We start from the raw sequence: 16,424 nt of genomic DNA on the forward strand, positions 1-16,424 counted from the left end.
TGGTGTGTCTGGAGTGACTGTTCTTCAGAGAGTCAAAGCCTCCAGAAAAGCATACAACAGGATTACAAAAGAGAGAGGATTGATGTGATACATCACTGAGCATCTGAGTGACCATATGACATCTGGTAATATCCAATGAAAAGATGGATGGAGAGTGAAGACCAAGGAGCATCTGTGAAAGTTAAATGTGTGTAAAATTAAGTGAGGTTTATGAGCTAAATTTCCCTAATGGAACCATGAGTAAATTTAACAGCTGCTTGTCGAATTAGCAAATGCATCTAGTGTGAATAAGTCGAGAGAAGCTATAAAAACAGCTGATTTAAATGTACAGTCTTTCTCTCTATCAATGAGTCCTCGACTTTCTATAATATTATTATTATTATTACAATCCAACACATTTTATTCGTCTGTATGGAGTATATTTCTGGAAGATATGCCGTTTCAGCCCTATCTAACTTTGCATAGACTGAGGGGAAGTTCGATCCTCACTAGTTGCTAACCAGAGATAGTTGGCCAAAGATTATCACTAATATAAATGGCATCCAGTGAAGAGAAGCAAATGGCAAGTTCCTCCATCTGATCGTCCCTAACTCCAACCAAATATATTATTGTCTTGAATAATGTGAGTTCTATGATAGATTTTATGGAGTTTGAGTTTACTTCATTATAAAACCAGCTTGTTCGTGTCAAAGATCGAGTAACCGGAACCGGTCGAAGAAAGGGCGAGAAAAGTTCCTCTAGTTGCCGATTAGGTTGAACTGAGAATGACTTTCTTTTGACGGTCTAGTGCAGAACTAGTACTACAAATAATAATAATAATTAATCAGCCAACACTATTTATTCCCTAATAGGAGTAGGTGAGGCCTTTTAACCCTATCTAGCTTTTTGGAAACTGAATGGACAGTTCAGTCTCCACCAGTAGCCAGTCAGAAATAGATGACCGAAGATTATCACTAATCTTGTGGCACTAATAATAAGTGGCAAGGGATGGAGACTTGCAAACATGTGTTGATGTGATACCATCACTTGGTACCTAACCCTAAAATGATATGTTATTGTCTGATATAGTATGGGTTCTACAGTCCATTTAAACGAAATGTGGAACCTGCATTCCCCGAACCTGTCATTTACTAGTCTACACTCCATTTTAGTTTCCAGATATAAGTTTGTTTAGTTGTCTTTCTTCTATTTCAGTATATATATCAAAAAAAAAAAAAAAAAAATCAGCTAACGCCTTAGTGGGCAGTTCAATCTCCACTGGTACCAATCAGAGATAGATGGCCCAAGGCTATCACTAATTAAGCGGTACTCAGTGAAGAGAGACGGCTCAAATGTGCCGCCATCTCGTGGTCCCTAACCCTAACACAATATATTTAATGTCTGAAATAATGTGGGTTCTACGGTCGATTTTCTTGAGTTTACAGGACGAAAAATCCGAGTTTCCGGGAGGAAAAACCTGCTAGCCCGTGCCAGAGATCGACTAACTCGGGAACCGGTCGAAAAAAGGCTTAGAAAAAGTTCCTCTAGTAGTCGCCGACTAGATTCGAAACCAAGTCTTCCTTCGTGCGGCCAAGCGCCGTGGTTGGCAAACGCCACATCCACTGAGCTACACAGGCTCTCAGCAGTATATGTATGTATGTATATATATATATATATATATACACACACACACACACACACACACTGTTTTATATATATTTTGTGTTATTCTTACTTATGAAATTTTTCCTCTTAAACGTTTCTCCTTTTTCTTTTTAATGCATTGTTAACATATACCCTGCATTTCAACTCCATTTTCATATCGTTATAGAAGCTCTCTAATCCTAAGTTTATTCTTTACAACACTCAGCCCTGCAAACTATTAAGGATATTAATGATGCAGGAGCTGAAGATTTATAATTTTAGAACTGAATCGTGGGACATTCCACTCATCACTTTTCCCACTGAACATACTGTTCTTCCCTTTTCCCAATGCACCTACGAACACATAGTACAGTATCTATTAGGCAACTACTTGCCTATCTGAACCCTGAGCTGTTTATCTACTCACGCTGAACCATAATTACCTCTAACTAACTTACCTTATACAGTTACCTATACAACATTACTTAAAAGTAATAATTTTCTTCTGGATTTCTTGTTTAGCCAATGTCGTGAATCGATTGAGAATTATCCAAAAAATGCTACGAAGTACCCTGCTTTCCATACTTTAATCTGAGAAAAGCATTAGTAATCTATTTTAATTTGTATACGCTACTGGTTTTCTAAAGACTTTTTTTTCCCGTGACCAATATTTTATTTCAAATTTCTGGCTGCTATTTCAATATTCTTTTAACTAAAAATTCACACGTATGCCACAGTAATTAGTTATGAATACCCCACAGGTTTCACTATATTTATTCTTTTAAGTCTTCACATTCTTCAAGGACCAAGGTAGATTTTATTTAATATATTTAATATATACCTCACTATATTTAATTTGTATACTACTTTTCTTATGAATTATGTGTACTCAAACATTTTCTACATAAAACTTTATTTAAGTTTGTGTTGCAATTGTAAGTCGCGAGGAGTCACTTTGTGTAATCATTAAAAATTGTTGTACAGTTGATTCGATTTTGCTTCGAATTTTTGTTGTATTGTGTTGTTAGATTACTGTGTTTATTTTAAAGTGCTTTCTTAAAATTAATAAATGGGAAGGCGACGGAGTAAAAGAAAGCCACCACCGAAGCGTAAAGCTATCGAACCACTTGACACACAATTTAATTGTCCGTTCTGCAATCATGAGAAATCGTGTGATGTGAAAATGTAAGTTGTACAGGCACCTTGCATTTTTTCTGAATTTAGTTTTCAAAATACTTAAAATCATGAATTTACACTAAAAACATTGAAGTTACCTTTGGATACTTTTCACAGGTTTCAGATTTTTAGCGTAACTTTCACACAAGTGTTGCTTCTACAAGTCTGTGATGTACGCGAGTTTTCTCCATCGATCAGCTTCGGACTCCTTGGAGGTGTCACGAAGAATAATAATAATGTCTTTTAATAATACTGTAGGATTATTATTATTAGTACTAATAATACTACTTTCAACCGCTGTTGAGGGTTAGAACTCATCGTGATAGGCAAATTCTGGTTCTTAAACTGTTTAAGAGAAGCTAATACCGTATCACGATATTTGAACTCGAGGGCTTTTACTCCAAAATTACTCTAGAAAGTCAGTAGTATAGTTATCAACGAAATATGTGATTTATTTTGCTGTATACTGGATATAAACATACTTAAGTATTTGGATAATGAATTTTCCTCAGTTATCGTTGTCGACGAAATAGGCCTTACTTAAAAACAATGAATTGTATTCCAAGGCATCAGTAGGTGAGGTCTTTTAGGCGGAAAAGCACTGTTGTCTTGAGAGGGGTCAATATTCTTTTAAGTTTTCGCATTCTTCAAGAACCAAAATAGATTTTATTTACTATACCCTCAGTATATTTAATTCCTGTACTTCGTATATATTGATAAGAGAAACAAAGAAAAAATGAAGCACACAGTAAAGTGCTGTAATAGAACTGTTATGGGATGTAAAAAGATATGTCAACTGCTTAAAAAAATAGATAATTTATTTAGTAGTGATCAACAAAATGTTTAACATTTTAATTTTGCCTGCCTATGTAGAAAATAATTTAGCTTAGCGAACAGTATTATTACTGGCGACTCCAGGGAGTCCTAAGACTCATCGAGAGAGGCCCTAAACATGAGTCCACACAACTGTGAGAATGTAGTACAGTTGTGTCGACATGAGTCCACACAACTATACTATATTCTCACAGTATCTATCATACCTTGCCTTGAACTCACTCACTGTCATAGCGCCCACAACAGACTCTGGCAGCTTATTCCACTCATTTACCACTCTAAAAGTAAAGAACCCAGCTCTAACACCCCTGCTAACCACACTCTTGCTCAGCTTCCATAGGTGTCCCCTAGTTCTCCCACCACCAGTCCTGATCTCAAAAATATCCTCTGAATTAATCCTATAGAAACCCTTTAGCAATTTGAATGTTTCAATCATATCTCCCCTTTTCCGCCTATCAACTAATTTCTGCAATCCACAAATCTTCAACCTGTTCTCATATGGTTCATTCCATAGACCTGCTATCATCTTATTCACTCGCCTCTGGATCCTCTCCACCTCCTCCCCATCAAGAAGGAACCTAGGTGACCAAATCTGGGCACAGTAGTTGAGATGAGGTCTTATCAAGGCTCAGTACAGAGGTACAATGACTTGCTTGTCTCTGCTTGTCAAAGTATTTTTCAACAACCAAGTGAGTTGATGAGCTGATTTAGCTACTTTTGCAATGTGCCCCCTAAACTTCATCTCCTTATCCACCAACACTCCCAAGTTCCTGGCCTCATCAATCTCATGGAGTACAGTTCCACCAATGTGGTATATTGCTGCTAATCTTTTCACCCCAAAATGCATAACCCTACATTTTGTCACATTAAATTGACATCCATTCTCCTTAGCCCAGAACTCCAATCTATCCAAGTTGTCCTGCAAGATTTTGACATCTGCATTCACTATTGCCCTACCCAACTTTGCATCATCAGCGAATGTATACTATATACATTAATGTTAAGAAAAAAACACAAAACTACATAAAAATTTAACTATGAAATCATGAGATTTGTTTCTGAAGTAATTCATGCTTATTCCAACAATCAGAATTTGTTGCTTTCTGTTGTCCAGTTATATATTACATTTACTGTGATGAAGTTAATGATCTGCAAGCAGCTTGTAAAATTTCCATTTCATTTTCTTATCATCATCATCTTAGGTGGCATCTTCATATTGAAGGTTTGCAATTATGGATCTATCCATAATACAACACTGGGCTAATACTGCACAGGGGTCCCAAGAACCAGGTACAGGGGAAAGGTTCCCTATATATATATTTGCGACTTTAGATCCATGTGTGTGTTCACGAGGTTGGTTTGCCTGTTCTGAGGGATGAAAAACTCTCTACCTCCATATGAGACCAGCTAACTCACCTTTAGTTAAGAGACCAGATAAAGGTTCCTCACGTCATGGATGGGAATCGAACCCAGGTCTTTCTGACCAAAGGGTTTCTTATTTTCTATACCGACTATACGTAGCTCAGTCGGTATAGACAAAGTCTATACCGACTGAGCTATCTCATTTTCTTATATATCTGTATATGACATGTTAATAGGCAATTTTAGACAGTATCTGTATGCAATTACCATCACTTAGAAATAACATTCTTTTTTTTAATACTGATGTATGTAAACTATTTTATATAAACTAAGGATGTATATAAACATTCTTAGCCCAAATGTATAGAAAGAAATCAGTTAAATTTTTTGTTTACTTTGCCACCAAGTATTTTTAATTGACTCACCTTTTACTTTAATTGACTCACCCACACTTGCAAATATTTACATGAGGTTATTTAATTTTTTTTTTTTTTTTAATGTGACCACTATACCATGAAAAATTGCGGAAGTGTGCGAAAATGCGGCTTCTACAACCAGTACTGTGGGATAAAGGTTTTTTTAATCATTGTTATTGTCAGTTTCCTGATATGTATCCTCAAAATGTGTACCAGAGACTATGATATTGCTACATGATTAAGTTTGCATTATTACTAATCTCCTATCAACAGTTTTCCTTCAAATTAGTCTCTCACTTGTTAGCACACTAGTATTGTCAGATTTTATATTTGTTTTCTAGGTTGCTTCTGACTAAATAAGTCCACTTAGCTCTTGGTCTTTTTCTAGGTCTTATTCTTGGCATCAAACATCTCTTTTGCTTACCTTTTGCTCTCTGCTTCTGTTTAAGTGACCAGACCACCTTAGATTAGCCCTTCTCACACATTCCTGAATCCTAACAATGTCAAGTTAATTCTTAATATCTTCATTTTTAATAAGATTCTACCATTGATCAGGAGTTTTATTTGTTATTTTTTAAAATTTATTTTTACATAATCCAGAAATGCTGCTCTAGACCCAACATGGTATTTTTCCAGACATCCAATATCTCCAGTAAGTGGGACAGTAATCTCACACTGGATGATGAAATTCATCTTCCACCTAAAGATAATTACAACTATTCATATCTCTTGGTAGGATTTGAACTTGCAGCTTGTTGGCTGGAGATTGAATATGCTAATCGCATGGCCAACCTCTCTCTCTCTCACAGAATATTCCTCCTCCAGCAACTCTTGATCTCACATCCTCTGACACTACAAAGGAACCAACTGGGATGACCTCTGGAACTTCTACTGCTTTCCTTATCTGACTATTGCTTATACTCACCTGACCCTAACACTTGCTGTGAATGTGTCACAGAAATTATACTCACTGGTGTGAAGACCTACATACCCCATTCAACCCACAACCACACCTACTTTCTGAGCCCTGGTTCAAACGATAAACAAAACAGGCAAGAAAAAAACTTATGATGTGTGGTTTGCATCAAGAACTCCAGCTTCAAGAAAAAGTTATCAGTAGCCAAACTGCTCCACTACTTACAGCCTCACGAATTAATCGTCGACCACCAATATGAATTCTGCCATTCAAGGTCCACAGCTGACCTTTGTAGCTTACATCACTCACCACTGGAGTGATGTAAGCTACAAGATAAATTGCTATCCTTCAGTCTCTCTGCTGCCCAGCTTTCTTGTACTCTGCAAGTCATGATAGATGCTTCACCACCACTGCTGAAGTGCCTCAAGGCTCTGTCCTATCACCTACTCTCTTTTGCTTGTACATAAGTGACCTACTCACAATAGCCACTAATCCCATCCATGGTTTTGCAGATAATAGTACTCTTCACTCATGCCACTCATTTGACAAACCATGCAGCATCCCTTTTACTGTGCAACTGCAAACATACTGAACCTGCTTCTATTTTTCCTTTTTTATTCTATCCACTTCTGTCTTCTGGAACAGCCTCATGAAGTATTCCCAAACAATTACAACCTGCAACTCTTGGGGGGGCACATTAATAAACTAATTCTTTAGATTACTGAAAATCATGATGCTCCTAAAATCTTTACAGTATGAAAGAAAAAGCTATTTTTTTCTTAGCTTTTTCTAATCAGTTTTAGCAATGGAGCAGACCCTTTTTAACAACTAAGCATAACAGTTGAATTTAATAAGGTTTAAAATGAAGGATATAAATTAATATAACCTGTCTGGAAGGAAAGATGGTAAAAATTTGAAGACTTGTTTAGAGCAGAGACAGTATGCACTTTAAAGTGGTGGGTGCAAGATAGCAACAAGTGCAGAAAATACATGAAGATAGACAAGAATATTTTTAAACCCAGTGACAAAAAAGTTAAAACTGAAAAGATAAATTGGTACACTTCAAAATAAATCGGCTAATGCCTTTTACTACTTTATAGGGAGTAGGTGAGGCCGTTTTAGCCTCAACTTTTGGAGACTTGGGCAATTCATTCTTTACTGGTGGCCAATCAGAGATAGCTGGTCCAAGGCTGTCACTAATTTAAGCACCATGCAGTGATGAGTCTGCTAACAAGTGCTGCCATTACATGGTCCCTGACCCAAACACAATATTTTTAATGTCTGAAATAGTGTGGGTCCTGTCCTACAGTTCATTTTCCTGAGTTTATAGGACGAAAAACCTGATTTTTCAGGAGGAAAAAACCACTTGTCTGTGCCAGAGATCAACTAACTCGGGAATCAGTAGAGAGAAGGCTTCGAAACAGTTCCTCTAGTTGGCGACTAGAATCGAACTTGCAGTGCTCTCTCTCTTTAGGAGTTTAGCACTGAGACGTGCAAACACCAATTCTGCTGAGCTACACAGGCTCTTTGGATTTTTAAAAGAACCAAGAATAAAAAATTATTATATACACAGTAAGCCAGCAACAAACATGATGGGTGCTAACCATTTCTTTACATTAAAACATCATCAAATGAGTAAAGCAGAAAACTGAGCCAGCTACATGGACTTTTTGTACGAAGTGTTTGGTTGGTTTGAGAGTATTTGTTAATTGGGCTGGTTTGAGAATACAGGGGAGAAATTTATTTTGTTTAATTGCCATGAAGGAGATAGTAAACAGGATCTTTTTTTTTTTGTGTTTATGGAACATTTGGTGGTTTTTATTGCTAGTGATTCAGAACAACGTAATTTGGATTCATTATCTTGGAAATCGATGATGATAATCTTTTCAATTTCAGAGGTATATTTAGATTGTATTGCATGCAAGGATATTTCAGTAGTAGAATTTTGTTTTTTTCTTTGCGATGTCAGGTATGGGAATATTACTCTAATATTCTAAAGTGTTCAATTAAGCGAGGCTTGATAGAACGAATGGTGGAACCAGGTATAACAGTTGTTGCATCCTAACTGGCAGTTGAACTTGTAAAACTACATTATGGCATAGTAGCATGTTGGGCTGAGTTATTGTGGTTCTGTGTTTTAAATTTTGTAGTTTGTTGTTTGTAATGAAGACAGTTCTGTAGTTTGAATATTTGGATATTCATTTTATAACTTAATAGAGATTTTGGGCATATGGGAATTTTAAATCTACGTACTGTTGATATGCAGCTTTGAGAAGAAGTGTGATTTTGGGTTGAGTATATAGCATAGTCTATAAGTTGCATGGGGTATTGTCGAGAGTTGATAAACATCAATAAACTTTTCTGTTTCATTCCTCATCTGCACCCAGACACAACACTCATGTGTTTATAGGTCTTTCAACCTCTTGTGTATGGGATCAACATTAAAAATAATAATAATTAATTAATAAAAATGATTTCTGCATTACTCCAAACTTTATCTCTTCTGGATCTGGTTCCCACTTAATGAGACTTAAAGGTTGAAACTGGTCTGGATAGTGGCCCCATCCCATAATGCTTAGCATTATATATGTCTAAAAGGATGTATGCTTTGCATTATGAGATACTAAAAGCACATGAAGATTTTTCATGTACAAACTATGAAACTCTCAGAATGTTTTATTTTAATAAAGTATCTTTTCCAGCTATAATAAACTTAGGTAATATATTTTTATTTTGTATTTGCTAACAACAGATTTTCCAAATGTTTATAAAGCTTCAAAGTATTTTTGGAATACTCTTAAATTTGCCACCTATACCTCCAGATAGCAGCTATTGTAGAATCAGCAAATTTCCTGCCTTTCAGTACATGATCAGGGAGTTTGCTTTTAGAATGTTATGTGGGCTTTTCAAAAAGAAATATGACCTATAGAAAATGTATTTATTATTACATGACACTGCCAGAGTTCAAGGACTCATTACAGAGGTTAACCCATCTACTACATTACCTACCATCTACTACATTATCTACCATCTGCTAATCCTTCATAATCCACTTTCACCTGCTGTGCCATTTCCTGTCTACTAATATGCTACATAATCTGTCATCACACAATACATCTACCAGCCACTAATATTATTTTTGTTTTGTTAATTGTGTGTGTTTTCTGGCTGATTTTCTTGTATGTAGGATGAAACACCAAATACTCAACAGAAAAACTCTGTTACCAGATATGAGATCATCTAAACTCACCTTCAGTTGAAAAACAGTAATTGATAATTGAACTCTGGTCCTTTCAATTGAAGGAAATGTATTGTCCTATTTCTTCTTCCAAATGTGTTCTGTTGGTACTTAAAACCCATTGCTGTTCATTCAGATTCAGGAACACTTAGTACAAAATGTCCTAACAAGAAAGAATAATTGTTCTTGAATACATCTGGAGTCAAAGTTATGAAGTGTTTTAGTCCAACAGTGCTAATTGAAAACAAGTTCAGACAAGGCTGGATAAACAGGATGAGAACCTCCAGGACAACTGGCCAGATGTTCTGACCCGATGTCCGATCCTCACTTTCTCGTCATGCACCCTGTTGGATATCAACCTGGATACTGAATAAACAAAGATGAGCTGTCAATTTGGGATTTAGCCAATCAAATTATATTCTTATTGGCTTAAATCATAATTCAAAATGATGAAATTTCGTGCGAGCTGAGGCATTGGTTGGTTAAACAAGTTCCCCGTTGTTTTTGTCAGGGAACCAGGGCGAACAAGAAAAAGTCAGCTATTGGAACAAACCCCAACTCAACATCAGCAGAGATCAAGATTGCCATTATCAACATAAGAAGCATCAATAGAAAAGAAATGGAACTAGCAGAAGAGTTGGACAAGTACCAGATCAGCATAATAAGTGTTAACGAAACAAAGAAGACAAAAATAGGTGAGATCTTTCTAAGCAACAAATACAGTATGTTATATTCAGGAAATAACAATCGGGGAAAAGGAGTAGCTATAATATTAAACACTAAATATGAGGATAATCTTCTTTAATAGCAGGCGATATCAAGTAGAATGACGTAGTGTAATATCAAAATGGGGAACTGGACAATGAGACTTATTTGTGGTTATGGTCCCACAGAAGGTTTTTAATAAGTAAGAAGTGAAGGAATTTTTTGCGACATTAGAGAAGGCAGCTAACACAGTGAAAAAGGAAAATTTGGTCCTTGTTGGAGATCTAAACAGTAGAGTAGGAAATGATTGCCAGACATAAGAATGTTTTGGGAAAATTTGTAGAAAAGATCAAAGCTAATAATAAATGGTAAGTGCTTGCTAGGTTTCTGCTCCGGACATGGACTAGTTATTACTTACAACATGTTCCGCCATAAAAAGGTGCACGAATTCACATAGAAGATACTAGGAATATAAAAATAAGTCTCATAAACAGCGATATTTTATCATTGGTTTAGGACACAAGAGTATACAGAGGATTTGAAATCCGAACTGATCACCATTTAGTGTTGAGCAGGATAAAATTGAACTTCATATTGAAAAGTAGGATGTGTAAGAAAGTTTTGAAATGAATCAAAGTTGGACAGCTATGAGATGTAAACTGTACACTCAAGTACACAAACATTATTTAAGAAAAACTGAAAGTTTTGAAAACAAGAACCAGACCGTGGATATTCAGTGGTAAACCCTAAAGAAAACTTTGATTCAGCCAGAGAGGCATGTGGTGAGGTAAGGTGCAAGGATAAAAAAATCAGGAAGTTAAAGAGGCTGTCAAGGAAAAGACGAAAGCATATCGAAAGTTCCTGGCAAGTAAGTCACCTTGTACTCTTAGGGAATACAAAGAAAAATGTAAGAAAGCTAAGCATTGTGTTAAATTACCAAAGTCTTCCAATGACTAGACAAAAGTCATTGGAATACTTTGGTAAGAACATTTGAAAATGAATATCAGGAAAGTGGTAAAATATTCTGGAGACTATTGAAAAGGCTCCGAAATGGAGGAATCAGTACTGTAAAAGGGGACATGAAAACTGAGATTAAAGATATTTTTGATGTTTGGAGTAAGAACAGGTGAATTCATTTAACTACCTAGGATGTATGATCACTTATGAAAATGAAAAAGATATAAACATAAAAATTGCAAAATAACAGGATGTTAAAAATAACAGGAGTAATTAACTCTATATTTAAACCAAACCTAGTTCAAAAACAAACCAGGCTAAAAGTATACAATACATTAGCCCTACCGGTCTTAATGTATGGAAGCGAAATCTGGACAATAAAACAAAAAGACAAACAAAGATTAACAACAGCAGAAATGAAGTTTATGAGAAAAACTGCAAACTATACCCTATTTGATCACAAAAGAAACGAAGATATTATGAAAGAATTAAACCAAGAACCAGTAATTGAAAAAATTAAAAAATATAAACATAAATGGATGGAACACATTCAAAGAATGAAAACAGAAAGACTACCAAAACAAGCCTTAAAGTACAAGCCATTAGGAAAAAGAAAACCAGGACGTCCTCTTAAACGTTTTAACGATGATTTCTAAGGATGGAACAGGCCATACTAGGCCTAAATCCTTGATACGTATGATGACGATGACTTTGAAAGATTGCTGAATGAAACGAGAAGTGACAGCATGGTGGTAGAATATACTTAACAGGAATGCCATCTGGATTATATATATATATATTTGTATTTGAAGTAGAAAAAGCTATCACAAGGATGAAATGTGGAAAGGCAGCTGAAGTAATCATATTTTATCAGAAATGATAAAATATGTAGGTATAAAAGTTTTACAGTGGCTACATTGCATAATTCAGAAGGCCTGGTCAGAGGATCGAATTTCAGATGATTGGAGAAGAGTGCTCATAGGTCCTATCTATCAAAAAGGAAATAAAGCTGAATGGGAGAGTTTTTATTATTATTATTATTACGGGCAACTCCAGGGAGTCCTTAGACTCATCGAGGGAGGCCCCAAATCATATTCATCACAACTATTCGACATTCATACAGTATCTATCATACCTCGCCTTAAACTCATTCACTGTCACAGCATCCACCACAGACTCTGGCAGCCCATTCCACCCATTCACCACTCTAAAAGTAAAGAACCTAGCTCTAACACCCTTACTAACCACACTTTTGCCCAGTTTCCATGGATGTCCCTTAGTCCTCCAACAACCAGCCCTGTTCTCAAAAATATCTTCTGAATTAATTTTATAGAAACCCTTCAGTAATTTGAATGTCTCAATCATATCTCCCCTCCTCTACCTATCAACCAATTTCTGCAACCCACAAATTCTCAACCTGTTCTCATAAGGTTCATTCCACAGACCTGCTATCATCTTGGTCACTCGTCTCTGGATCCTCTCAACCTTCTCCCCATCAAGAAGAAACCTAGGTGACCAAATCTGGGCACAGTAGTCGAGATGGGGTCTTATCAAGGCTCGATACAGAGGAACAATAACCTTGTCTCTGCTTGTCAATGTATTCTTCAGCAACCAAGTGATTTGAGCTGATTTGACCACTTTTGCAATGTGCCCCCTAAACTTCAACTCCTTATCCATCAACACTCCTAAATCTCATGCCTCATCGATTTCCTGGAGTACAGTTCCACCAATGTAGTAAACTGCTGCTAATCTTTTCAGCCCAAAATGCATAACCTTACATTTTGTCACATTAAATTGACATCCATTCTCCTTAGCCCAGACCTCCAATCTATCCAAATCATCTTGCAAAATTTTGACATCATCTGCATTCACTATTGCCCTACCCAACTTTGCATCATCCACAAACAAATGAACTGTTCCTCTCAGATCCTTTCCTATATCGTTAATGAACAAATTAAACAGCAGTGGTCCAAGAACAGATCCTTTGTGGCACACCACTAGTCACAGGCCGTCTTGTGGACTCTACTCCTGAATAAACCACTCTCTGATATCTCTCCGTCAACTACCCTCCTATCCATCTCACCAACCCTACATCCATCCCCATATGCTGCAATTTACTGATTAGAATTCTATGTGGTATCCTATCAAAGGCCTTAGCAAGGTCCAGTAGAATCACTGTAAACCCATTACCCTTATCCAGTTCAGCTGTCACTGTGTTATAATACGTGAGCAAGTTACTGAGGCATGACCTACCTTTCACAAAACCATGCTGTTCCCGATACAGTATTCCATTTTCATCTATCCAATCTTGTATTTTCCTCTTGACTATTTTCTCCAAGACCTTGATAATGATTTCTGTTATGCTGATTGGCCGGTAATTTTCAACAGCAGCCTTGGAACCACCTTTATGCAGAGGAACTATTTGTCCCTCTTTCCACCCCCTTGGGACTGACCCAGAACCGAGGCTCAAATTAAACAAAATGGTCAAGGGCACTGACAATTTTTTAGCCGCTTCACATACGACACGAGCTGGTATACCATCCAATCCCACAGATATATTGACATTGAGGTTCTGTAATAGACTAGTTACCTCTACTTCATTCATCACAATTCCAGTATAAGCTGTTGGGTCTTCCATTCCTGCAATGTCACCACCTGGATGATATACTCTTGCAAAGTGCTCGCTCAGTAATTCCACTATATCGACTGATTCGGTTACCTCCCTACCCTCAGCATTTTTTAAAATCATTCTGCCATGAGCATTTTTCCTTTTACTTGCAACATATTGAAAAAACTGTTTGGGATTCTCTTTAGTCTGCATGGCCAATTTTCTCTTGTAATCTGCTTTTGCTTTTCTTACCAGCCTTGTTACCATCCTGGCCTGAGCTTTATACTGTTCCTGCGCCTGCTGGTCACCTTTCTCCTTAAATTCCCTCCACAATTGTTTCTTTCTTTGCAGCTCATGCTTAATAGTGTTATTCATCCATTTAATCCCTACTTGATTTATTATTCGGACTCTTGGTATACAGTCAACCATTACCTCCTGCAAACACTTCTTAACCATCTCCCATGCTCTACCAACATCCAGCCCTTGCAGTTTTACATACCATTAGTAAAGCTGGTATGGTAGGAAGTCAGCTGAATAAATTTATATGGAATGTTATTATTATTACGGGTAACTCCAAGGAGTCCTTAGACTCATCAAGGAAGGCCCTAAACATCATGTCAAGAACTATTCAGCATTTGCACAGTGTCTATCATACTTTACTTTGAACTCATTCACAGTCATGACACCTACAACAAACCGGTAGTTTATTCCATGCATTCACCACTCTCCAAGTAAAAAACCTAGTTCTCACATACTTGCTAACTACACTCTTGCTCATTTTCCGTGGATGGTTCCTAGTTCTCCCACCACCAGAACTGTTCTGAAAAATATCCTCTGAATTAATCTTGTAAAAACCCCTCAGTAATTTGAATGTCTCAATCATATCACTCCATTTCTGCCTATCAATCAATTTCTGTAACCCACAGATCTTCAACTTGTTCTTGTAAGGTTCATTCCATAGACCACCATCTTGGTCACTCGCCTCTAGATCCTCTCTACCAGAGGCGAGTGACCCCATCAAGAAGCAACCCTGACGCCCAGATCTGGGCACAGTAGTCAAGACCCGCGTGTCTCTGCTCGTCAAAGTATTCTTCAGTAACCAAGTGATCTGATGAGCTGATTTTGCTACTTATGCTATGTGCCCCCCCCCCTAAACTTCAACTCCCTATCCACTAACACTCCCAAATCTATGGCTTTGTCAATTTCCTGGAGTATAGTTCCACCAATGTGGTATACTGCTGCTAATCTTTTCACCCCAAAATTCATAACCTTACACTTTGCCACATTAAACTGACATACAATCTCCTTAGCAAAGTCTGCCAATCTATCCAAATCATCCTGCAAAATTTTGACTTCATGTGTATTCCCTATTTCTCCCAAACTTTGCTTCATTGGCAAATAAATGAACAGTCCCTCTCATATCCTTTCCTATATCAATACTGAACAAATTAAATAGCAGTGGTCCAAGAACAGAACCCTGCGGCACACCACTAGTCACAGGCCTTCTTTTGAACTCTACTCCTGAATAAACTACTCTCTGATATCTCTCCATCAACCACCCTCTTATCCATCTTACAATCCTATATCCATCCCCATGTGCTGCAGTTTACTGATTAGAATTCCATGTGGGTGAAAGGCCTTAGCATAGTCCAGCACCATAAAACCCATTACCCTTATCCAGTTTAGCCGTCAGTGTACTATAAAATGTGAGCAAGTTACTGAGGCATGATCTATCTTCACAAAACCATGCTGCCTTCCATATAGTATCCCATTTCCATCTATCCATTCCTGTATTTTGCTCTTGACTAATTTCTCTAATACTTGATAACAACTCCTGATATGCTGATCGGTCAGTAATTTGCAACAGCAGTCTTGGAGCCTCCTTTATGCAATGGAACTATTTTCCTCTCTTTCCATCTCCTCCAGACTAACCCAGAGCTGAGACTTAAATTAAACAATATAGTCCAATATGTCCGCGCAGTTAGCCAAGTGGTTACGCTCTCCTTAACCATATGCCCGGGAAAGGAGTGTCCTGCGTTCGATTCTCGTCGCTGACGCGCGGAACCAAGGATCTTTCTCAGACATAGCCAAATTAGCTGGTCTTGGGTGTGGACTGCATTGTTTTTCTCCCTAGTTTATCTTGGGTTTTTCCTCCTGCAAAGCAGGCAAACTGGTCTTAAAAATACAACACTTCACGGACACTTACACATGGTTGAACGTGGGCGTAATGACCCCACCTCGTAGTGAGTTATGAAACCCAAAAATGGGAGGCCAAGGCCCCACATCGGTCTGTAGTACCGAAGAAGAAGAGTATAGTCCAATATGGTTCAAGAGCACTGACAATTCCTTTGCTGCTTCACATAAGACTTGAGCAGGTATGCTATCCAATCCAACAGATGTATTCACCTCCATTTCATTCACCTCGATTCCTGTATAAGCCCTTGGTTCCCTCATTCCTGCAATATTACTGTCCAGATTATATACTCTTGCAAAGTGTTTGCTTAGTAATTCTACTATTCCGACTGATTCAGCTACCTCCCTACCATCAGCATTCCTTAATCATTCTGCGGTATATACTTGCAGCATATC

The 16,424-nt window shown here is 37.3% G+C and overlaps 1 protein-coding gene across 1 annotated transcript in view; it reads left to right on the forward strand.

Annotated features, from left to right (window-relative positions):
• Window positions 1–2,576: 2,576 nt before the first annotated feature.
• Window positions 2,577–16,424, forward strand: part of LOC150108588 (transcription elongation factor 1 homolog) — a 41,330-nt gene continuing 27,482 nt past the window's right edge. Inside the window, exon 1 of the mRNA XM_090416035.1 lies at window positions 2,577–2,808. Within this exon, the coding sequence (XP_090272161.1) occupies window positions 2,693–2,808 (116 nt within the window). The 5' untranslated portion in view covers window positions 2,577–2,692. The remainder of the gene's footprint in view (window positions 2,809–16,424) is intronic.

This window comes from Typopeltis vanoorti, chromosome 3, assembly GCF_054136105.1.
Source record: "Typopeltis vanoorti isolate ZY-2024b chromosome 3, IOZ_Tvanoo_1.0, whole genome shotgun sequence".
Lineage (NCBI taxonomy): Eukaryota > Metazoa > Arthropoda > Arachnida > Uropygi > Thelyphonidae > Typopeltis > Typopeltis vanoorti.